A 26,489-nucleotide genomic window follows, 5' to 3' on the forward strand; every position below is an offset into this window, starting at 1 on the left:
AACCTACACCTTGCAGTAGCGGTAAAATCACCGCCATATTACAACCTGTGTGTTGTGATAATTGCTTTGTTTGCTCAATAACCTGTTAGTTAATATGCCTTGACACAGCCGAGACAAGAAGGTGGCAGAATACATTCAACCACACCTTTTGTTCAATCATAAAACCGGAGAGGAAAATCTGTCCAGTTAAGTTAACAAAACATGTTGCATGTAACAAACAGTTACACGACCTACAGAATGGTCAAGCAAATTACATTTTCCAACGTTTTCGGACTACTAAACAACTATTGATTTAGAGTTACCGCAAGTCGAAAAGGACTCCTCCACTTTTCAAGCACCACTTCAACATCCTCTAATCACCTATGCTTAGACTACTACAGTGACAACTAAAATATACCAAAAACCAGGGGTGCAACTTTCACTGGGCATGGATTGAACATGTCCCCACCACATTCTGAAATATAATTTTTGTCCCCCTCAGTTTTATCATTGGAATGTGATACAACATGAGGTAGCGGTGTGCTTTAGGACCACGCGGACCCCTCCGAGTGTAGGAGCGGTCAGGTTGGCTGTTAGGAGTGTTTATCCCACTGGATACATTTTTTTATCATTATGTCCACCCACTTCTAAAACCAAAAATGCGCCCCTGCCAAAAAAGGATTTAGTCCGATCAACCTAAGCTTAACCTCTTACATCTAAACGTTCCGCTAGCGGAACACCTGCTCCAATATCCAATGATAGGCGTGGCGCGAATTACAAATTCCTAAAAAATACAAAAACTTCCATTTTTCAAACATATGACTATTTTACACCATTTTAAAGACAAGACTCTCCTTTATCTAACCACATTGTCCGATTTCAAAAAGGCTTTACAGCGAAAGCAAAACATTAGATTATGTCAGCAGAGTACCCAGCCAGAAATAATCACACCCATTTTTCAAGCTAGCATATAATGTCACAACAAACAAAACCACAGCTAAATGCAGCACTAACCTTTGATCTTCATCAGATGACACGCCTAGGACATAATGTTATACAATACATGCATGTTTTGTTCAATCAAGTTCATATTTATATCAAAAAACAGCTTTTTACATTAGCATGTGACGTTCAGAACTAGCATTCCCACCGAACACTTCCGGTGAATTTACTAAATTAGTCACGATAAACGTTCACAAAAAACATAATTATTTTAAGAATTATAGATGCAGAACTCCTTTGTGCACTCGCTATGTCCGATTTTAAAATAGCTTTTCGGTGAAAGCACATTTTGCAATATTCTAAGTAGATAGCCCGGCCATCACGGCTAGCTATTTTGACACCCACCAAGTTTGACCCTCACCAAACTCCGATTTACTATTAGAAAAGTTTGATTACCTTTCCTGTTCTTCGTCAGAATGCACTCACAGGACTTCTACTTCAACAACAAATGTTGGTTTGGTTCAAAATAATCCATAGTTATATCCAACGCGTCGGGCGCGTCACCCTTCTTTACCCATCGGATAGTGTCTTGAACGCACAAACAAAACGCCGCTATAGAGGTTAACCGGCTTGATTGTTTTTACAGCTCTGATCTGGATGCTGGACTAGCCCATGTGTTGGATATTTGTCAACAACTCTGCCTGCACTGCCATTCCGGTGGGGGAGCGACTAGGGGCAAGAAAATATGTTATGAATTTATATATTTTTTCAATGACATGTATTGCTAAAACAAAGGCTTAAGGAAATACAGGCAGGCACCACATTACTACAAGACAAAACCGATCGGTCAATTAATCATGATGATCTTGCAAGTGTAAAAGCAAAGCTTGCTTTCATATACACTGAACAAAATATAAACGCAGCATGTAGAGTGTTTTCCCATGTTTCATGAGCTGAAATTAAAAACTCCCAAAATTGTTCCATACTCACAAAAATCTTATTTCTCAATTTCTTGCACAAATTTGTTTACATCCCTGTTAGTGAGCATTTCTCATTTGCAAGATAATCCATCCACCTGACAGGTGTGGCATATCAAGAAGCTGATTAAACAGCATGTTCATTACATTAGCTGGGGACAATAGGAAAATCTAAAATGTTCAGTTTTGTCACACAACACAATGCCACATATGTCTCAAGTTTTGAGGGAGCGCACAATTGGCATGCTGACTGCAAGAATGTCCACCGCAGCTGTTGGCAGAGAATTTATTGTTCATTTCTCTACCATATTCTGCCTCCAACGTCGATTTTAGAGATTTTGGCAGTATGTCCATCCAGACCTCACAATCGCAGACCACGTGTATGATATCGTGTGGGCAAGAGCGGTTTGCTGATGTGAACAGAGTGTCCCGTGGTATGGACCGGAAAAAGCTACAGACAATGAACACCATTTTATCGATTGGCAATTTGAATGCACAACAATACTGCAATGAGTTCTTGAGGCACATTTAAAAAAAAAAATCTATTATGGTAGCTGTAACCAACAGATGGATATCTGTATTCCCAGTTGTGTAAAATCCATAGATTAGGGCCTAATGAAATTATTTGAATTGAATGATTTCCTTGTATGAACTAAAATCTTTGAAATTGTTGCATGTTGCGTTTTTATATTTTTTTCAGTATAATGAAATAAAAAAGCTTTGAAAGTTCGTGGAATGGGGTTAGTGTGGTGTGTGACGAATCCTTTTATGCGGTAAAAATCACATAGTGGGAGCACCTCCTCTAAGAGTCTGAATTGGGCTCTTTGAGAATGTTTGCCTCATAAGCAACCTGCATAATCATTGTTTGAAGTACAGTAGACCAACATAGCTACTGTAGTAGGTCAAAGCTGTGTGCTGGAAAACCTTGGTAGAGCATGGGTGGGATGGTGCCGCTCATGTGAATTTCCTTTTTCTGCCTCAGACCAATGCCTACTTCTCATTTCAAACAGTTTTTTTTATTCTTACTATAAAATAGATGTCTTGACTGTGATTAGGGTACTGGAATATAAGAGTGTCTACTAAATTGCAAATCCACTAATGTTGACTACATTGGAAAAGTTTAATTTCACACTTCAAAGTTCTTGGTTGTTGTGGAAATTGACCCACTTATTATGTTTACTTTGTGCATTTTGCCTACGTCATATTGCTGAGTCTACCTTTAAACTCAGAATATGCTATCCTGTTCTTTGGAAAGTGTTTCGTCTCCTAATGTTTTTTAATTCCTGCTTTACGATGTATTAGACTGTTTAAAATTTAGTTGACATGCGTCATTGTTGGATTCTTCTTGAATAGGCCTACCTCAGTCCCGGCAGTGTGTAAGCTTAATTTAAAATATTGAACTTAATAAATAACTTACTAAATTCATTTAAAAAATGTGAAGACCCTGGTCCTTCCTCCACCAGCAGTGCAGCCACCAGTCCCAGGGGACCCCTCAAGGAGGTATACTGACAGACAGCTGTAGGGTACTTTGCTTTATAAAATAAGCAACAACCACCTAGACCAATTCCAGGATGGAATTTAATCAGATCAATTTTGCCATGTTTTATAGTGTTAAATAATGGTAGGCCAACATCATTTTTTATTTATTTTTTAATCTGCAGGAACATTCGCACCAATGGCCCTCACACTAGCTCTGCCTCTGCATAGATACAATGTTAAGGAATCCCTACTTGTCTTTCCGTCCTCCCTAAGTGTGCACTTGTTCACTTCTCTTCACTAGTTTGAAAGGAAATGACTGGTATAAAACATATTTGATACACCCACTAGCACACGACTCCACCAATCCAATGCTGTTTGTTTTTTGATGCGATTTTCAAAAGTATGTGGTGCATTTTCACATATCTAAACAGATTGTCAAAATGTTTCAAAACTCTTAGGCCATTTTCAATGTATTACTTTTGAAAAAAAAGATTTTGCTGTAATTTTAACAATACGTTTAAGTATAACTTAATCAAACTGCTTAAAACTGAACTAATAAACATTTGAAATTATGGTGTAGTGTACAATGCACTGCTGAAATACTTAAATTGTGGATTTATCAAGATTAACTCTGGGGTGAAAGATGCGTTCAACTGTAATGAATGCTCAATCAAAGGTTCTGAACATAATAACCCCTGGATGATGTTCAGAACCTTTGATTGGGCATTCATTAGAGTTGAACACATCTTAACATATGTTATCAGTTTTGTCACCCATAATAAAGCGCAGTGAGCTAAAATAATCTGCATTTAATGGCGTTAATGAAGTGGCAGCTGCGTTCATATAGATGTCGCCGTAGTCTAGGACCGATAGGAACGTTGACTGAATAATCTGCTTTCTACTATTTAGTGCGAGGCAGGACCTATTTTCTATTTCTAAACACATTTTTATTCTCAGCTTCTTAACTAACTCATCAATATGCTTTTTAAGGCAGCTTTTCGTCTATCCAGATGCCCAGATATTTGTAAGCAGGGACACGATCAATATGGACACCATCCAAAGTACATATGCTTAAATCATCAGTTATTTTTATGCGGTCAAGAGAATATGTACTTAGTTTTATCTGCATTCAATACTAATTTCAGGTCAAAGGTTTTTTCTGTAATATAATGAAGGTACACTGTCGTTCAGATAGAGCCTGGTCATCAGCATACACAACAGAATCATCAGCATACACAACAGAATCATCAGCATACACAACAGAATCATCAGCATACACAACAGAATCATCAGCATACACAACAGAATCATCAGCATACAAGTGCAGGTTGTTTATTTATTTTATTTTTATATTTTTACAGAGAAGTCCATATTGTTAATTTAAACAGTAAAAAGAAAAGCACCATGCAGGGACACCTTTCATAATGTCCAGGAAACCAGATTTAACACCATCAGTAGATTGGGGCTGGGTGATATATCAAATTAATTCAAATGTATGTTTTTGCGTGATATTCCAAATGTCTATCACAGAATCAAGTTTTTTTTTTGTATTTTTCATTTTTGAGCGTTTATTTCCGCTTGCTCTTGTAATAGGAATTTTAATGTTTGTTTCTTATAACAAATTTCTGTGTTCTATTCATGTGCTGTTCTAATAACCAATTTCTGTGTTCATGCAAGTGGCTGACTGTACAAATCCCACCTATCAGTAGCTGCAATTTGCCAGTACCCCCAGCCGTGTTTTGAGAACAAACGAAAGATATCTGTTTCAAGGTCTCCGCTAAGCGAGAAGCCTCATGAGGTGTTGGTCTGTCACATGTTATGAAACCGTGTTGGTCGGTCACGTGAATGAAACAAAATACAAATATAACTTGTCTGTGTATAACCGTATATAAGACAACTGCTGGGACTGCCCCAGCAGAGCTCCTGATTGACATGTGTACTATGGTGCATTGAGTTGGTTGGAACCTCTCCAGCGCGCTGACCATAAACGGTGGGTGGTCCAAGATGGCGTAGCAGTCAGATGTCTTTGTCCTTCGTCCTGTCGTGTCCCATGTATATATATATTTTTCTTTGCGTATCTTTTTATATTTTTCTAACCCCTTACTTCAAAATACTCTCTTGCAACCCGCCTCACCCAATGTGGTGTGGACCTGCTTTTTCTCTAAAGTATTTTTCTCTACCTCTATTACTGGGATCTCCAACATAAGCTAGCCAGCTAATGGTCATCAGCTAACCGTTAGCTCGGAAAGCTCTCGGCAGTTTGTACAACGCGATTCAACCAGAGCATACCGGACCTATTTTTCTCTCCATATCCCCGGATTCCTACCGCAAGCTCTGAACCTTCTCACCTTCCGACCTTCGCAGCTAACGTCCCCTGAATGCTAGCTGTCTAGAGCACAACGGACTGTTAGCTTACGAGGCCCATCGAATACATTCCGAAGCTACTAGCTAGCAGTCAGCTATCTTTTGCTAGCGGTCATCAGCTACCTTCATCCCGGACAACTCTAGCCAGTCTGTACAGCGCGACTCAAACCAAAGCTAATTGGACTTATTCTTCTCCATATCTCCGGATTCCTACCGCAAGCTCTGAACCTATTTTATATATATTAGATATATATTTGTATTATTTTTTATTTTTTGTATTTTATTATATTTGAATTTTTTGCATATTTTAATATTTTTTATTTATTTTTGTAGATTTTTTTTTACACCTTTTATTTAACTAGGCAAGTCAGATTAAGAACACATTCTTATTTACAATGACGGCCTAGAAACGGGGGTTAACTGCCTTGTTCAGGGAGGATTCGTTTTTGCAACCTTCGGTTACCAGTCCAACGCTCTAACCACCTGCCTTACATTGCACTCCACAAGGATTAACAGGCTGACTACTTGTTACGCGAGGGCAGCAAGAAGCAAAGGTACGTTGCTAGCTAGCATTAGACTTATGATAGTTTTTTAATCTTAACATAATCACTAGTTAACTACACATGGTTGATGATATTACTAGTTTATCTAACGTGTCCTGCGTTGCATATAATCGATGTGGTGCCTGTTCATTTTCATTGAATCACAGCCTACTTTGACAAACGGGTGTTGATTTAACAAGCGCATTTGTGAAAAAAGTACTGTTGTTGCACCAATGTACCTAACCATAAACATCAATGCCTAACAGGAATATTTAGACTTAGTCACCCGTTAGATAAAATACGGAACGGTTCCGTATGTCACTGAAAGAAAAAAAAAATTTGTTTTCGAGATGATAGTTTCCGGATTCAACCATATTAATGACCTAAGGCTCGTATTTCTGTGTGTTTATTATATTAAGTCTATGATTTGATAGCGCAGTCTGACTGAGCGGTGGTAGGCAGCAGCAGGCTCGTAAGCATTCATTCAAACAGCCCTTCGCTGTGCTTCAAGCATTGTGCTGTTTATGACTTCAACCTGGGTGGGTATAATTTGTGGAACGTTCCAACAGGAATCTATTCCAAAAACTTCATAAATAACAAGGTTTCCAAAAAACAACGCATACAAAGTTGTATAGCGGCAGAATAAGATACCGGGTAGGGAGTGGTCTATTTCATTGCGTTTTTGACTCATCACATTTATTCCGAAAAAATGTCTCTCCTCACATGTCTGTTTGCCAATGGACAAACATTAAGAATAAGCTACATGGTGAGTTGATGCCTATTCGGCAGCTAGTTAGCTAGGTTTGTATGTGTTGCTACTTTGTATGCGTTGTTGGTTGGCAACCTTTTACTTTACGTTTTTTGGAACAGATTCCTGTTGGAACGTTCCACAAATTATACCCACCCCTTCAAGCCTGTCAACTCCCAAGATTAGGCTGGTGTAACCGATGTGAAATGGCTAGCTAGTTAGCCGGGTGCACGCTAATAGCGTTTCAAACGTCACTCGCTCTGAGACTTGGAGTAGTTGTTTCCCTTCCTCTGCATGGGTAATGCTGCTTCGAGGGTGGCTGTTGTCGATGTGTTCCTGGTTTGAGCCCAGGTAGGAGCGAGGAGAGGGACGGAAGCTATACTGTTACACTGGCAATACTAAAGTGCCTATAAGAACATCCAATAGTCAAAGGTATATGAAATACAAATCGTATAGAGAGAAATAGTCCTATAATTCCTATAATAACTACAACCTAAAACTTCTTACCTGGGAATATTGAAGACTCATGTTAAAAGGAACCACCAGCTTTCATATGTTCCCATGTTCTGAGCAAGGCACTTAAACATTAGCTTTCTTACATGGCACTTATTGCACTTTTACTTTCTTCTCCAACACTGTTTTTGCATTATTTAAACCAAATTGAACATGTTTCATTATTTATTTGAGGCTAAATTGATTTTATTGATGTATTATATTAAGTTAAAATAAGTGTTCATTCAGTATTGTTGTAATTGTCATTATTACAAAAAATTTAAAAATAACCGGCCGATTTAATCGGTATCGACTTTTTTGGTCCTCCAATAATCGGCATCGGCGTTGAAAAATCATAATTGGTCGACCTCTATTTATTTTTATATATATATATATATATATATATATATATATATATATATATATATATTATTTTTCCCCACCTAGAATTATAGCAGCTAACGTCCCCTGAACGCACAGCCGCTAATCCGCGGCCTGCTAGCTTTCTAAAGCACATTGGCCTGCTAGCTTTCTAAAGCACATTGGACTGCTGGCTTAAGAGGCCCTTCGGACATATTTTTTTGGCCACTATACATATTTTGCCAATTGGCCTGGTTTACCACACGGAGCCCTGCTGATCCATCCACTGATGTAACTGCACGAGGAGGCCGCAACAGACTTTCCTCCGTCGCGTCGCCCCTCTAAGGCCTTTCTGTTAGCCTGCTAGCCCGCCGCTAGCTGCCTGAAGCCACGCACTGGACTCTTATGATCACCCGGCTATGCATGCCTCTCCCTAACGTCACCATGCCTTGTCCATTGCTGTTTTGTTTTGTAACTATTGTTTTATTTCACTGTAGAGCCTCTAGCACTGCTCAAAACGCCTCGGCTAACAATTTAGTTCCACCTCCCACACACGCAGTGACATCACCTGGTTTAAATGCTATTTCTAGAGACAATATCTCTTTCATTATCACTACATGCACAGGCTTACCCCCACTGTATTCACATTCTACTATACCTTTGTCTGTACATTATGCCTTGAATATATTCTACCGTGCCCAGAAATCTTCTCCTTTTACTCTCTGTTCTGAACGTGCTAGACGTTCTGTTAGCCTTTAGCCGTACCCTTATCCTACTCCGCCTCTGTTCCTCTGGTGATGTAGAGGTTAATCCAGGCCCTGCAGTGTCTAGCTCCACTCCCATCCCCCAGGCTCTCTCATTTGTTGACTTCTGCAACTGTAAAAGCCTTGGTTTCATGCATGTTAACATTAGAAGCCTCCTACCTAGGTTTGTTTTATTCACTGCCCTAGCACACTCCACCAATCCGGATGTCCTAGCCGTGTCTGAATCCTGGCTTAGGAAGACCACCAAAAACCTTGACATTTCCATCCCTAACTATAACATTTTCCGACAAGATAGAACTGCCAAAGGGGGCGGTGTTGCAATCTACTGCAAAGATAACCTGCAGAGTTCTGTCTTACTATCCAGGTCTGTACCCAAACAATTCGAGCTCCTACTTCTAAAAATTAACCTTTCCAGAAACAAGTCTCTCACCGTTGCCGCTTGCTATAGACCACCCTCTGCCCCCAGCTGTGCCCTCGACACCATATGTGATTTGATTGCCCCCCATCTATCTTCTGAGCTCGTGCTGCTAGGTGACCTAAACTGGGACATGCTTAACACCCCGGCCATCCGACAATCTAAGCTTGATGCCCTCAACCTCACACAACTTATCAATGAACCTACCAGGTACAACCCCAAATCCGTAAACACGGGCACCCTCATAGATATCATCCTAACTAACTCGCTCTCCAAATACACCTCTGCTGTTTTCAACCAAGATCTCAGCGATCACTGCCTCATTGCCTGCATCCGTAATGGGTCTGCGATCAAACAACCACCCCTCATCACTGTCAAACGCTCCCTAAAACACTTCTGTGAGCAGGCCTTTCTAATCGACCTGGCCGGGGTATCCTGGAATGACATCGACCTCATCCCGACAGTAGAGGATGCCTGGTTGTTCTTTAAAAGTGCCTTCCTCACCATCTTAAATAAGCATGCCCCATTCAAAAATGTAGAACCAGGAATAGATATAGCCCTTGGTTCACTCCATACCTGTCTGCCCTTGACCAGCACAAAAACATCCTGTGGCGTTCTGCATTAGCATCGAATAGCCCCCGTGATATGCAACTTTTCAGGGAAGTTAGGAACCAATGTACACAGGCAGTTAGGAAAGCTAAGGCTAGCTTTTTCAAACAGAAATTTGCATCTTGCAGTACAAACTCAAAAAAGTTCTGGGACACTAAAGTCCATGGAGAATAAGAGCACCTCCCAGCTACCCACTGCTCTGAGGCTAGGAAACACTATTACCACCGATAAATCCACTATAATTGAGAATTTCAATAAGCATTTCTCTACGGCTGGCCATGCTTTCCACCTGGCTACCCCTACCCGGTCAACTGCCTGGCACCCTCCACAGCAACCCGGCCAAGCCCCCACCATATCTCCTTCACCCATATCCAGATAGATGATGTTCTGAAAGAGCAGCAAAATCTGGACCCCTACAAATCAGCCGGGCTAGACAATCTGGATCCTCTCTTTCTAAAATGATCTGCCGAAATTGTTGTGGGGGTCTGCGAGGAAAACCAGTGGCGCATTTTATGAAGCGTGAGGGAAATTCCGGTCCGATCAAAAGAGGACCCGCCCAGACCCTTACTGTGAGCTGACCAGGAGGAGACACATCTGCGAATTTCCACAACATTCTCATGTCTTTTTGGTCTGGTCTCGTTCGCTCCTTCTGTGCTGTGCGCCTTTACACCAAAGATCTGTATATAATATAATGACGAGATGCTCATGTCTCCACCCTAACAATTAGAGTCGTTGTCTCAGGCGGGAAGGCAGGTGACAAGCTTATGTTCAAAATGCACCAGCAGTCAAAAGTTTGGACACACCTACTCATTCCAGGGATTTTCTTTTGACTTTTTTATACATTGTAGAATAATAGTGAAGACATCAAAACTATGAAATAACACATATGGAATCATGTAGTAACCAAAAAACATTCTGCTCAAGATGGCGCTTATATATAGGGCGGCACTGCTCCTAGTCAACTTTACAGTTTTTAGTTTTACATTATTAGCCCAGGAAATGTTTTGTGTTATTACATACAACCAGGAAGAACTTTTGGCTATCAGAGCGGCGGTAACTCGCCAGCGTTAAGACCAGGAATACTTCTTTCCCGAATCGGATCTTTTGTTCATACCCCCAGGGCAATTGAACTGATTCCAGAGACTGATCCAAAACACCGCCGGGCAGAGAAGAGGTATTCAGAGTGGTCTTCTAGTCCAACTCAGGAGGCGCTCACTCCACCCACCGCTTCCTAGTATATTACTCTCTAATATTCCGTCTCTGGATGATAAAGTTGATGAGCTCAGGGCGAGTATTTCCTTCCAGAAAGACATCAGGGATTGTAACGTATGTGGTGGTTCATTTCTGCATTACCAAATGAGGAAAGTTACAAACTTCACACACCAGTCAGTTATACATACAACATCTTTAATAATAAGAGCTTTGCAATAGCACTGACTTTCAACGATTCGCCATTTCTAATGAACCATTGAAAGTAACAACACAAAAGTACAAAGATCTTTTATAGCCAAGACACACCCCTCTTAACCTACATGACAAACAACAGATACATAGAATGGTCACAAGGTTAAGATTTTATAATGAGAAAGGAGTATCCCTTAGCCAGATAGCATTCGCTATAAATTATCGTTCAGTTTGGTCCCTAAGACGAGGTTCTAATCTTGTTCCTGGTACTTCATAGCACAAAAACATTACCTCATGTTATCTGGAATGCTCTTTAGGTTTTATCACCCAAAGACATCGTAAATCTCCTCTGTCAGTGTTATCTCATAGAGCCCATCCATTAGTATTTTGCTGTTTGATATCTTTTTAATACACAGACTATGGGACAATGATCACTGAGATCATATGCAAATACTCCACGAGACAAATATTTATTAAGGTTATTAGTAAGAGTTAAATCAATCAATGGGGAGTTAACAGGGTTTTTCACATTTAGCCGTATGGGTTTTGAGATCAATAGAGTCAGATTAAACAAGATGCATCTACTCTTAAATTGATCTGAGGCCGGGGATAGCCAATCCAGATTCAAATCCCTTAAAATGTCCAACTCCGGGCCTCCTGGGTGGCGCAGTGGTCTAAGGCACTGCATTGCAGTGCTAGCTGTGCCACCAGAGATTCTGGGTTCGAGTCCAGGCTCTGCCGCAGCCGGCCGCGACCGGGAGGCCCATGGGGCGGCGCACAATTGGCCCAGCTTCATCCGGGTTAGGGAGGGTTTGGCCGGCAGGGATATCCTTGTCTCATCGCGTACTAGCGACTCCTGTGGCGGACCGGGCACAGTGCACGCTGACCAGGTCGCTAGGTGTACGGTGTTTCCTCCGACACTTTGGTGCGGCTGGCTTCCGGGTTGGATGGGCATTGTGTCAAGGAGCAGTGCGGTTGGGTTGTGTTTCGGAGGACGCATGGCTCTCGACCTTTGCCTCTCCAGAGTCCGTATGTCAGTTGCAGCAATGGGACAAGACTGTAACTACCAATTGGATACCATGACATTGGGGAGAAAAAGGGGTAAAAAAAATCATTCAAGAAATAAAATAAAACAGAAATACATTATTTACATAAGTATTCAGACCCTTTGCCTCGCCATAGTCCGTATGGGAGTTGCAGCGATGAGACAAGTCTGTAACTACTGCCAATTGGATACCACGAAATTGGGGAGAAAAAAAGGGTAAAAAAATGTCCAACTCCAAGGACAAAAAAGTAGACTGAGCATTTGAGTTGCTGGATGCAGGGGCTGGGAGAGCAGTGTTGGCAGAGCTCAGTCTACCCTGATGAAGCTCCCGTCTAAGGAGTGGAGCTGCTGCAGGGGATTGGAGTGGCTGCCAATGCTCCATTCTGGGTGTGTACAGGAGGTCTTGGGGTGGCTGCCATGGGGGGCAGGAGTGTCCTAGGCTTGTCCTGGGGATGGGAGTCGTGAGGGTAACCAAAACTAGCCTGAGAGGGAGGTTGTGGGGGAAATTGAGGAGGGTGGTGTGGAGGGCAGTGTGGCTAGCGACGCTCCAAACTCTCAGCATATGAGGGCTGATGATGTGAATGATGCATGGTGTGGACTGCATCATGTGGGTGCACTACCTTCGACAGGGTTTTTGCCAGACCCCAGGGTAGTGGTCGGTGCTGTGCTGGGGCGGGCCTTGTCTGGTAGAGCTGTGCTGGGGCGGGCCTTGTCTGGTAGAGCTGTGCTGGGGCGGGCCTTGTCTGGTAGAGCTGTGCTGGGGCGGGCCTTGTCTGGTAGAGCTGTGCTGGGGCGGGCCTGGTCTGGTAGAGCTGTGCTGGGGCGGGCCTGGTCTGGTAGAGCTGTGCTGGGGCGGGCCTGGTCTGGTAGAGCTGTGCTGGGGCGGGCCTGGTCTGGTAGAGCTGTGACTGAGTACGGCTTGGGCATAGCTCCGTGTATCTGCATGCAGTTCCTGGGAGAGAAGTGGTGTGGGGGGCAGTGTTGCTTGCCTGTTCTCCAGTCTCTGTGAGACGCCACAGGATGCAGATCTAAAGGAGTGTCTGAATTTTGTCTCAGAGAGTTGGCGGCTGGTCTGCTGCTCCTGTGGGGTGAGGTGGACTGGCCACCCAGTGCAACATCCTTTAACGTCCTGGCGAAGGTGGAGACTGCCTCTGTACAGGCGTACATTGTCCTAAAGACAGTCCAGGCTGAGGGTGGGACAGTAGGCCAGGTGCACTTTGGGCCAGGTGCACTTTGGACCATAGCACACAGTCCTGAGAGAGGTTGGCATTTACCCTCTGGATGGTGGCAGGGTGGAAATCTCTCCTCTGAAGCAGGGTAGATGTTACTGTCTTTGCAAGGGGGGAAATGGTGGAGGTCATCTCTGTCACTCCCCTTAGTGATGTGATCACCTTCTCCTGTTGGGCATGCAGGTCATTGGTCCACGTGTGAATGATGATATGACTTGGGGAGCCAAGCTGGGCCACAGTAGCTCTGTCCGTTGTGGGGCACCATAACTTTGACATTTTATTTGGGAAAAGTTGATGCTCTAATATAAACTTGCCATTTGATTGATGGGAGTAATTACAAGCCATGAGATGGGGATGGAAGGGGTCAGCTGGGTTGGTGCATTGTTTGGTTGGATTGGTTTGTAGGTTCTGATTCAGCTGTTGGCCTGGTCCAAGGTGTTTGTGGAACTCTTTGTAGAGTGGATGGTGGTGGCTGAGAAATACCTGCCTTGGCTCATGTAGCTCCTTCTACAGGTTCTGCATGTGGCCAGTGTTGACTGTACTGGACAGTTCCTCTCTAAGTCTGCGGACTTCCGTCCTGAGAGCCTGGTTGTCCTCCTCAACATTTTTCACACTGCTGCTCCCGGATCTCCTCCCTATGCTGACGCACCAGGCTGATCATCTCCTCTATAAGATGCTGTGGTACTGCAGGTGTCACGTGTGAGAGAGGCATGCTCAGGGCTGTGTCTGCTGCAGGTGATGGAGGGAGAGGGACACTGGGGACTACATACTGGGGCACAGAGGGAGTGGAGGCTGTTGTAGGTAGTGACAGTGGAGATGTTGTAAATACAGCAACAAGAGGTTTTATTTAGTCGAAGTAGTAGACCCAATCAATCAGAAATATTTGGTCTCCCCTCCTAAGTGGGGCAGCGGTCTAAGGCACTGCATCGCAGTGCTAGAGGCATCGCTACAGAACCGGGTTCAATCCCTGGTGCGGCTGGCTTTCGGGTGAAGCAAGCAGTGTGTCAAGAAGCAGTGCGGCTTGACAGGGTTGTAATTTCGGGAGGACACATGGCTCTCGACCTTCGCCTCTCCCGAGGCCGTACTGGAGTTGCAGCGATGGGACAAGACTGCTAATTACCAATTGGATATCATGAAATAGGGGGGGTAATAAAAATAAATATATATTTGGTCTAATGATATTCTATGTACAATAATTCTGCGGTCAACAGGACAGAACTAGCCCGTCCCCCTCCACCCTGCCAGAGTCCCCGGGTTGCAACTCTCCCGGTAGCGCCTTACTGCAGGGTCTGAAGTGGGTGTCTTCGTTGCTGATCGACTGCAGGAAAACACCAGGGCAGAGTGGAACTTCGAGAGGTGGACATGAGGAAGATGGAGATTTGATTTCATCAAGTAAGAACAATGTTGTATGTGGATTAGACTACAATCTGCTTCTGAAACTTCTCTTAATTGATTGATAAACAATATACACTCATTGCCAGTTTATTAGGTACACCCATCTTGTACTTGATCGGAGCTGCCTTTTCCTCCAGAACAGCCTGAATTCTTCGGGACATGGATTCTACAATGTCGGAAATTTTACAGAGGGATGTTGATCCATGCTGACGCGATGGCATCACGCAGTTGCTGCAGATTGGACGGCGTTACATTCATGCTCCCAACAGCCCATTCCATCTCATCCCAAAGATACTCTATTGGGTTTGGTCAGCAACAATGTTCAGATTGGCTGTGGCGTTAAATCATTGCTCAATTGGTATCAAGGGACCTGTGTCAGGAATACATTCCCCACACCAGTACACCGCCGCCAGGCTGGATGGGTCCATGGGCTCATGCTTTGCACACCAAATCCAGACTGCCATCAGCATGACGCAACAAAAACCGGGATTTGTCGGACCAGGTAATGTTTTCCAATCCTCAATTGTCCAGTGTTGATGGCGTGCCCTCTGGAGCCGTTTCTTGTTTTTAGCTAATAGGAGTGGAACCCGGTGTGGTTCTCTTCTGTAATAGCCCACCCGTGTGAGGATCAACTAGTTATGCATTCCGTGATGCCGTTCTGCACACCGCTGTTGTACTGCGCTGTTATTTTTTTGTGGCCCGCCTGTTAGCTGGCACGATTCTTGCCATTCTCCTTCAACCTCTCTTATCAACGAGCTGTTTTCACCCACAGGACTGCCACTGACATTGTCTTTTGTTTGTCACTCGTTTTGCCTATTCTAACGTTTAATCAAACCGTAACTGAATGTCTCTGCCTGTTTTAGGTAGCAAGCCACAGCCATGTGACTCACTGTCTGTAGGTGTACCTAATAAACTGGTCACTGAGTGTAGTGTATTTATTGATGATCATTTTTGTTTATGGACCGGTATTTCATAAACCTAGTTATTCAATGTCTTTGTTTCACTGGGGACACACCTAAACGTGGTTATCTCGGTGGGAGGGGCTTATCTGCTCAACTTCAACCACATGTTGCTGACGAGGCAGAGAAGTGTCTCTCCAGGTCAGAACACTTCAAGAAACATCAGCAGAGACATATAGGGAAGAAACGTCACCACTGCTGCTCTGACTGTGGGAAGAATTTCACTAGCCGGAGTTGCTTCATTATTCACCAACGGATTCACACCGGCGAGAGACCGTACTTCTGCTCTCATTGTGGGAAGAGGCACATCTCTTTAGGGCGTCTTAAAGAACACCAAAGAATCCATACAGGAGAGAAACCTTACAGATGCACACAGTGTGGGAAGACTTTTGCTCTATCTGGCACCTTAAAATCTCACCTGAGAATCCATACAGGAGAGAAACCGTACTGCTGCTCTCAGTGTGGGAGGAGTTTTACTGTAACTACGGCCTTAAAATCTAATCTGAGTCCATACAGGAGAGAAACCATACTGCTGCTCTCAGTGTGGGAAGGGTTTTACTGTATCTAGCGCCTTAAAATTGCATTTGATAATTCATACTGGCGAGAGGCCTTACCCCTGCCTTCGTTGTGGGAAAAGCTTTGTTAGTGCAGGAAACCTAACTGTACACAAGCGGATACATACTGGAGAGAGGCCTTATAGCTGTGATCAGTGTGGAAAGAGCTTTGCTCTAGCTTCCGTGCTGACTTCACACCGGCACATACACACTGGAAAGAAACCTTATAGCTGTGAACAGTGTGGGAAGAGCTTTGCCGTAGCTTCCTCCCTGACTAGACACCAGCGAACACACACTGGAGAGAAGCCTTATGTCTGTCTATGTGGAAAGAGCTTTGCTCAGTTAGGGACAATGAAAAGTCACCAGAAAAAAAACGTGCCCTATTTCATCTCCCTCCTATACGGCACCGGTTCCAGATCCCTAAATAAACCATCAATAAAAAGCTTCTAGTGATCATGCATACCCATCTCCCATTGTTAAACAGTTGACTTAGTCTGATCACCATGGTAACCTCTGGAGCATAATATGCAGCTCTGATCTAGGATCAGGTCTCCCCTGTGTCTATGTAATATCACACATTGGGATTTGAATGGATAAATGTTATCATAGATGATGTCATAGTCAACCTGTGTGTGTGTGTGTGTGTGCTCATAAAACTAATCAATGATACATTGGATAATCGGTCAATGCAAGAACTATGCATATTGTCTTGTAACACCGGTTAATGTAATAACTTTTAGATTTGTAATGTAATATCTTATACCCCAGAAATGGAACGGAAATCACAGAAAATAGATGCTGTGGTGGCAGCTGCAGAGATTTATTTGGGTATATGAGATTTGACTTCAGAAGAGTTACATGGCGTGTTGAAGGGTGATGTCCCGTCCTCCCAGCCTGTTGGGATGGTACAGGAGCAGATAGGGTCAAAGTAGTGGAATGGGGTAGTGGGTTTTTATTGCGTAGGTGGCAGCTCCTGAGAAGTACCTGGTTGTACAATGTTTTACTGCAGAAGAGTTATATGATGTTTTGAGATAAAGAAATATACATAAACTCTACAAAAAAAGAAATGTCCTCTCACTGTCAACTGCGTTTATTTTCAGCAAACTTAACATGTGTAAATATTTGTATGAACATAAGATAAACAACTGAGACATAAACTGAACAAGTTCCACAGACATTTGACTAACAGAAATTGAATAATGTGTCCCTGAACAAAGGGGGGATCAAAATCAAAAGTAACAGTCAGTATCTGGTGTGGCCACCAGGTGCATTAAGTACTGCAGTGCATCTCCTCCTCATGGACTGCACCAGATTTACCAGTTCTTGCAGTAAGTTGTTACCCCACTCTTCCACCAAGGCACCTGCAAGTTCCCAGACATTTCTGGGGGGAATGGCCCTCACCCTCCGATCCAACAGGTCCCAGACGTGCTCAATGGGATTGAGATCCGGGCTCTTCGCTGGCCATGGCAGAACACTGACATTCCGGTCTTGCAGGAAATCACGCACAGAACGAGCAATACGGCTGGTGGCATTGTCATGCTGGAGGATCATGTCAGGATGAGCCTGCAGGAGGGTACCACATGAGGGAGGAGGATGTCTTCCCTGTAATGCACAGCGTTGCGATTGCCTGCAATGACAACAAACTCAGTCCGATGATGCTGTGACACAACGCCCCAGACCATGACAGACCCTCCACCTCCAAATCAATCCTGCTCCAGAGTACAGGCCTCGGTTTAACGCTCATTCCTTCTACGATAAATGTGAATCCGACCATCACCTCTGGTGAGACAAAACCGCGACTCGTCAGTGAAGAGCACTTTTTGCCAGTCCTATCTGGTCCAGCGACGGTGGGTTTCTGCCCATAGGCGACGTTGTTGCCAGTCATGTCTGGTGAGGACCAGCCTTACAACAGGCCTACAAGCCCTCAGTCCAGCCTCTCTCAGCCTATTGTGGACAGTCTGAGCACTGATGGAGGAATTGTGCGTTCCTGGTGTAACTCGGGCAGTTGTTGCCATCCTGTACCTGTCCGGCAGGTGTGATGTTCAGATGTACCGATCTTGTGCAGGTGTTGTTACACGTGGTCTGCCACTGTGAGGACGATCAGCTGTCCGTCCTGTCTCCCTGTAGTGCTGTCTTAGGTGTCTCACAGTATGGACATTGCAATTTATTGCCCTGGCCACATCTGCAGTCCTCATGCCTCTTGCAGCATGCCTAAGGCACGTTCACGCAGATGAGCAGGGACCCTGGGCATCTTTCTTTTGGTGTTTTTCAGAGTCAGTAGAAAGGCCTCTCTTTAGTGTCCTAAGTTTTCATAACTGTGACCTTAATTGCCTACCGTCTGTAAGCTGTTAGTGTCTTAATGACCGCTCCACAGGTGCATGTTGATTAATTGTTTATGGTTCGTTGAACAAGCATGGGAAACAGTGTTTAAACCCTTTACAATGAAGATCTGTGAAGTTATTTGGGTTTTTACGAATTATCTTTGAAAGACAGGGTCCTGAAAAAGGGCTGTTTATTTTTTTGCTGAGTGTTACAGTTGAAGTCAGAAGTTTACATATACCTTAGCCAAATGCATTTAAACTCAGTTTTTCACAATTCCTGACATTTAATCCTAGTAAAAATTCCCTGTCTTAGGTCAGTTAGGATCACCACTTTATTTTAAGAATGTGAAATGTCAGAATAATAGTAGAGGGAATGATTTATTTCAGCTTTTTTTTCTTTCGTCACATTCCCAGTGGGTCAGAAGTTTACATACACTCAATTAGTATTTGGTAGCATTACCTTTTCAATTGTTTAACTTAGGTCAAACATTTCGGGTGGCCTTCCACAAGCTTCCCACAATAAGTTTTGTGAATTTTGGCTCATTCCTCCTGACAGAGCTGGTGTAACTGAGTCAGGTTTGTAGGCATCCTTGCTCACACACACTTTTTCAGTTCTGCCCACACATTTTCTATGGGATTGAGGTCAGGGCTTTGTGATGGCCGCTAAAATACCTTGACTTTGTTGTCCTTAAGCCATTTTGCCACAACTTTGGAAGTATTCTTGGGGTCATTGTCCATTTGGAAGACCCATTTGCGACCAAGCTTTAACTTCCTGACTGATGTCTTGAGATGTTGCTTCAATATATCCAAATAATTTTCCCTTCCTCATGATGCCATCTATTTTGTGAAGTGCACCAGTCCCTCCTGCAGCAAAGCACCCCCACAACATGATGCTGCCACCCGTGCTTCACGGTTGGGATGATGTTCTTCAGCTCGCAAACCTCCCCCTTTTTACTCCAAGCATAACAATGGTCATTATGGCCAAACTGTTCTATTTTTGTTTCATCAGACCAGAGGACATTTCTCCAAAAAGTACAATCTTTGTCCACATGTGCAGTTTCAAACCGTAGTCTGGCTTTTTTTTATTGTAGTTTTGGAGCAGTGGCTTCTTCCTTGCTGAGCTGCCTTTCAGGTTATGTCGATATAGGGCTCGTTTTACTGTGGATATAGATACTTTTGTGCCTGCTTCCTCCAGCATCTTCACAGGGTCCTTTGCTGTTGTTCTGGGATTGATTTGCACTTTTCGCACCAAAGTAAGTTCATCTCTAGGAGACAGAACGTGTCTCCTTCATGAGCGGTATGACGGCTGTGTGGTCCCATGGTGTTTATACTTGCATACTATTGTTTGTACAGATGAATGTGGTACCTTCAGGCATTTGGAAATTGCTCCCAAGGATGACCCAGACTTTTGGAGGCCTACAATATATAATCTGGTGCAGTCTTGGCTGATTTCTTTAGATTTTCCCATGATGTCAAGCAAAGAGGCACTGAGTTTGAAGGTAGGCCTTGAAATTCATCCACAGGTACACCTCCAATTTACTCAAATGATGTCAATTAGCCTATCAGAAGCTTCTAAAGCCATGTCATCATTTTCTGGAATTTTCCAAGCTTTTTAAAAGCACAGTCAACTTGGTGTATGTAAACTTCTGACCCACTGAAATTGTGATCCAGTGAATTATAAGTGAAATAGTCTGTCTGTAAACAATTGTTGGAAAAATTACTTGTCATGCACAAAGTAGATGTCCTAACCGAGTTGCCAAAACTATAGTTTGTGGAGTGGTTGAAAAACAAGTTTTATTGACTCCAACCTAAGTGTATGTAAACTTTCGACTTCAACTGTGTATGGTTGGTTGGTTGGTTGAAATTTTCTTTCTTTTTTATGTAACATGATTGAAGACACCCAATACTGCAGAGTAGGTGGTAGCAGCATGCACAAACAAAATGTGCAAATGCCATGACACTGAAGAAGACAATTTCCGAATGCCTGACTTCTGTGGAGGCTGCATCGCAGTAAACGCTCTATGGCCAGTGACGACCCGTCATTCAGGGCATGTAATCAAAAAATATATATATTTTTTGAAATTGTTGGCTGTTTTGCATGTTGTTTTGGTGTTAATACATGTTAAATAGCAGTTTGCAAACAACTTTAAAGAATATAATAGTTGAGTTAATAAAGCTGCATACAAACATTGTTTATTTCTTTCTTAAGGCACCTCCAAAATGCAGGTGTTTCAGCCTAGCTCAGGTTTCAGCCTGTGGTTGTGGGACAGCCAGCGGAAAATACAGAACATAGGGGTTGGTAATGTTCTCTAGTTGCGCTATGTTGCACATTTTCTTAACATTTGTCATAATTAGCAATGAATTTGTATCCCCTCTTGTCAGACTTCGACTGCATATTTTCTTCCAACCTGAAAATGTTGTGAAGCCATGCCCATTTTCTGAACTGCATTATGGGCCAGAAAAGTATGGAAATAGTGTCCACTGCTTGTATACTTCGTATTTTGTTGAATGTAGTACGACATCCGGGAATTTTTGGCATTCTAACTATGACTAATAAGCACACTACATACTCAATTTACCTCACAAATAGTACGGTTAGTATGTGTATTCGAACACAGGTTAGGTCACAGAAAATTATTTGGGGAGAGCTCGATTGGGGAAAATACGTTTTGAACGGTCATCCAACTCGGAAATCCATTTCGGGAACTTGGGCCTCTTTCTAGAGCTCTGACCTGAATCACTGACGTCATGATTCAAACTTTGTATTTTTCCCAGAGTTTTTAGTTGTCTTGAAGGCACCATAAATCCAGAGAATGCCAGACTTTGATTACAAAATTTGCCCACAAGGACCGTCGCACCACCTTGCTGTTCAAGTGTGCACAGCACAAGGTGAGTCCAAAAAATTTATTGTATGCTGCTGCATAAATGATGTAATATGCCAGGGAGATATGTATACTGTAGTTAAGAAAGTAATACTAAGTGTATGTTGTGTAGTAAGCTGTTAATAGCCCATGTGCCTCACCCTAATAATTTGGTACCTTTCCCCTCATAACTTAGTCTACTGTTCTGACTTGGTGGTGTACGTTTAGCCTATAGCCTGTTTTAGAGAAATTTCATCATTGAATATTGTAAGAGCTTTCATGGTCTGCTTACATACCCCCTTTATTTATCCTACAGTCTGACTTGGTGTACAGGGAGAATAGCCTACTGTAAGACCAGCCAATATTCTGAATTCTGTCACTGTACATTTCAAAAGTGCTGAACAAATAGTTATATTGACTGTTACTTTATATTGACTACTACTACGTTGCTCATTGTTTTAATTGAGATTACGGATTTCCTCATCTGCTCACCGTTCCCTTATGTCATAGTTTGTACATCTCAATTGTTAGTAGAAACCACATTTGTTTAAGCAAGTCAGCCATATCAGCTATGTTTTTTTTTTAAAGGCAGTAAATGAGGCTGAATGAACTGTTAGGCTGCCAGACAAGGCGTCGTTAATAGCCAGGCATAGCCAGGGTAAGGATTCATTCCATGGTGCTGAAAAGATAGCTCTGTTGTTGGGACAGCTTTATGTAGGCCCTAATACTTAGTGGGTACCGTTTGTCACTGTTACAGTGTATTTTTTTAGTTTTCTGTTGTTGCTTTGCTAGTATGCATCCCCAAAAATGTTTGGGGTTTGCCCACCAAGATTTACATGCTGAAATCGCCACTGGCTTTACTGGTTCACTGCACGGATCGCGTATTGGTAATCAGTCTGTTATTTACGAGGCTTCTCTTACTGGGCCACAGCCAATAACGGACTCTTTCTGGAAGAGAACGTTGTCAGAGAGGAAGAGGCAAAGAGGCCCAACTCGAGCCATCTAGCCATGATCTAATTTGAAAGACAATAGCAAGGGATTTCACTAATCTCAAATTCGGCCTGCCACTTTCCAGCAAACCGAAGCCAGACAGACTGCATGTTGTTGTTTCTATAAATACCTTAGAATTGTTGTGATTTTATTTGCAAATGTTAAAACAATGCAACCACACGTAGACATAATGCAGTTACAATCATTGAGGATGACACCAACAACCTGATTCAAAAAATGTCAAGTTAAAATAGATTAATGATATTTTGATTACAGCAAAAACAACCTACATTTTTTACATTCATTTAACATACTATATTGAGACAATACAAACAGTTATTTTCTAGCAATAAATGAATCCCTAAACCGCATCACCCACTTGCAGAAAACTGTTTTACTATATACAGTAGGTGGCGGTACAACTTAAACACCACAGAAGAAGCTGAAAAGCATCAACAGGAAGTGCTTTGTTACCGTCCTGTATTGCGTTTTTAAGGCAAATAAAAATCCACAGTCTTTTGCTGGATCTTTTCTGATGTAAAATTAGTCTTACATGACAGTTATTTGCCCCAATTTAAATCGAGTTTTGATAATTAATAAGTTGTGATCTAGCTTTTATTTGTTTGAACGCTGTGACAAAGAAATTAACTGCAGCGTACACATTTACTGTCATGTTTTTTTATTTGAAGAAAGAATATAGTAGCTTCCACTATGGATCGGGTAAGTTTGTTTGACTTTTATGAACAATACGCCTACTGTGGTGTATAACATGTCTAGGTCTTCATCTTTGACCTTTCAATAACCATGCGTTCGATTTGAACAGCAGGACAAAACAGCATGGTGGTAATTTCAGCCAAGTAGCCTAATAGCCTATCCCACACAGATTGATACAAGCAATGCGCAACCAGCAGGTCAAGTCAGAACCAGGGAGAAATAATTAGGCATCGGCAACACCAATGATGTATATAAACGCTGGATTGCTGATGCTATGTATTGGCCATTGAGTGGCTTTGGTTAACCTCTTTGAGGTATTTTCTGAACACCTTCTCACTTTGTTTATCCTGATGTCAGTTCGACCACACACACCGTTTACACACATTTTTGGCGCCCAAATAAAAAAGGACAGTTGAAAATAGGTGATTCTTGTTGCTAGGCTACCAGTTACGGTGCTTGTGTTTGCGCGTGTCTTTATACAGAGGGAATACAACAATGATAGCTAGTGTCGAAGAATGATATGGAGTTAATGTTAGTCAAATTATTGAGCATGTCCTCAGCGCAAATAAGCATCAGAAATGTTCTTTATTTAGCATATCAAGATCCTGATGTGGTCCTCAGTCGAGCCTATCAAATTGTATGTCACATGCGCGGAATACAACGGTTGTAGACCTTAGGGAAATGCTTACTTACAAGCCCTTAACCAACAATGCAGTTTTAAGAAAATCCCCCAAAAAGTAAAAGAAGAATAACAAATAATTGAAGAGCAGCAGTAAATAACAATAGTGGTAGTGGTACAGAGTCAATGTGCGGGGGGCACCTGTGTCGAGGTAATTATGTACATGGAGTTATTAAAGTGGCTATGAATACCGTAATTTCCAGACTATTAAGCGCACCTGAATATAAGCCGCACCCACTGAATTTAAAAATATATATTATTTTGAACATAAATAAGCCGCACATGTCTATAAGCCGCAGGTGCCTACCGGTACATTGAAACAAATGAACTTTACACAGGCTTTAACGAAACACGGCTTGTAACAAAAAATAAAAAATTAGCAGTAAGCTTTAGTTGTCTTTTTGCACTGAGTCAATTCCTCACGCTGCTGTTTCCAACGTCTTATCATCGACTCATTAAGACCAAGCTCCCGTGCAGCAGCTCTATTTCCTTTTCCAACAGCCAGATCAATCGCCTTCAACTTGAAAGCTGCATCATATGCATTTCTCCGTGTCTTTGCCATGATGAGGGTGACAAAATGACTACCGTAATCAGAATGATGGGAAGTTTGAGAGCGCTCGATTTAATCTAAACAGTAAACAAAAAAGTTGTTTGACCTTAACCCGTTCGGCAATTTCATTGGTCTAATGAAAGCTTCATGCCGCCAAAAAACTGAGCACGTCACAGAATGTGTTTTTTTGGAGAGAAAAAATTTGAAAGTGGGGAAAATCCATATATTAGCTGCGTCATTGTTTAAGCCACGAGGTTCAAAGCGTGGGAAAAAAGTAGCGGCTTATAGTCCGGAATTTACGGTAGATACTAACAGTTGCAGCAGCATGGTGGGGCAATACAAATAGTCTGGGTAGCCATTTGATTAGCTGTTCAGGAGTCTGTTTAGAAGCCTCTTGGACCTAGACTTGGCGCTCCGGTACAGCTTGCCCGGGGGGTAGCAGAGAGAACGGTCTATGACTAGGGTGGCCGGAGTCTGACAATTGTTAGGGCCTTCCTCTGACACCGCCTGCTATAGAGGTACTGGATGGCAGGAAGCTTGGCCCCAGTGATGTACTGGGCCGTTCGCACTACCCTATGTAGTGCCTTGCTTTCGGAGTCTGAGCAGTTGCCATACCAAGCAGTGATGCAACCAGTCAGGATGCTCTCGATGGTGCAGCTGTAGAACCTTTTGAGGACCCATGCCAAATCTTTTCAGTCTTCTGAGAGGGAATAGGTTTTGTCCTGCCCTCTTCACGACTGTTTTGGTGTTCTTGGTCCATGTTAGTTTGTTGATGTAGACACCAAGGAACTTGAAGCTCTCAACCTGCTACACTGCAGCCCCGTCGATGAGAATTGTGGTGTGCTCTGTCCTCTTTTTCCTGTAGTTCACAATCATCGCCTTTGTCTTGATCATGTTGAGGGAGAGGTTGTTGTCCTTGCACCACATGGTCAGGTCTCTGACCTCCCTATAGGATGGCTCATCGTTGTCGGTGTTCAGGCCTACCAATGTTGTCATCAGCAAACTTAATGATGGTGCTGGAGTCGTGCCTGACCGTGCAGTCATGAGTGAACAGGGAGTACAGGAGGGGACTGAGCATGCACCCCTGAGGGGCTAACGTGTTGAGGATAAGAGTGGGGGATGTGTTGTTACCTACCCTTACTACCTGGGGGGTGGCCCGTCAGGAAGTCCAGGATCCAGTTGCAGAGGGAGGTGTTTAGTCCCAGGGTCCTTAGCTTAGTGATGCGCTTTAAGGGCACTATGGTGCTGAGCTGTAGTCAATGAATAGCAGTCTCACATATGTGTTCCTTTTGTCCAGATGGGAAAGGGCAGTGTGGAGTGCAATAGAGATTGCATCATCTATGGATCTGTTGGTGTGGTATGCAAATTGGAGTGGGTCTTAGGTTTCTGGGATAATGGTGTTGATGTGAGCCATGACCATACTTTCAAAGCATTTCATGGCTACAGACGTGAGTGCTACGGGTCGGTAGTCATTTAGGCAGGTTACCTTTGTATACTTGGGCACAGGGACTATGGTGGTCTGCTTGAAACATGTTGGTATTACAGACTCGGACAGGGAAAGGTTGAAAATGTCAGTGAAGACACTTGCAAGTTGGTCAGTGCATGCTCAGACTACACGTCCTGATAATCGGCCTTGTGAATGTTGACCTGTTTAAAGGTCTTACTCACATCGGTGGCGGAGAGCGTGATCACACAGTCGTCTGAAACAGCTGATGCTCTCATGCATGTTTCAGTGTTACTTGCCTTGAAGCGACAAAGTTATTTAGCTCGTCTGGTAGGCTTGTGTCACTGGGCAGCTCTCGGCTGTGCTTCCCTTTTGTAGTCTGTAATAGTTTGCAAGCCCTGCCACATCCGATGAGCGTTACCCTTAATTATTACATATTATACATATCATGTAAAAGTGATGCCTATTTCACTGTTCATTGTGCAGATAGTTCCTTTTCTTTACTTAAGCGTGTACAATTACCTGTTTCTTTGTTAAGCGCTCAACACAGAATAGCCGCATGTGTGCACTCCTTCAAATCACTTGAAGAAAATATCCTTTCTATTTTATACAGCTATGTTCAATTGTTTTCTTCATACTATAAAATAATGCTACGGAATTCTAAGCCAATCTT

The 26,489-nt window shown here is 42.9% G+C and overlaps 1 protein-coding gene across 3 annotated transcripts in view; it reads left to right on the forward strand.

Annotated features, from left to right (window-relative positions):
- LOC115171879 (zinc finger protein 664) overlaps positions 1–26,489 on the forward strand; it is a 34,865-nt gene that overhangs the window by 739 nt on the left and 7,637 nt on the right. Inside the window, exon 1 of one of the 3 annotated variants that reach the window (XM_029729067.1) lies at positions 22,868–23,149. The exons of 1 other annotated variant lie outside the window; for it this stretch is intronic. Coding sequence is in view for 1 of the 2 variants with exons in the window: in XM_029729068.1 (XP_029584928.1) it covers positions 23,141–23,149 (9 nt within the window). In the remaining variant the exon portion in view is untranslated. Of the gene's footprint in view, positions 1–22,867; positions 23,150–26,489 lie in introns of those variants that run through there. One more of the 3 variants, XM_029729068.1, reaches the window with a different exon arrangement.

This window comes from Salmo trutta, chromosome 32 (assembly GCF_901001165.1).
Source record: "Salmo trutta chromosome 32, fSalTru1.1, whole genome shotgun sequence".
NCBI lineage: Eukaryota > Metazoa > Chordata > Actinopteri > Salmoniformes > Salmonidae > Salmo > Salmo trutta.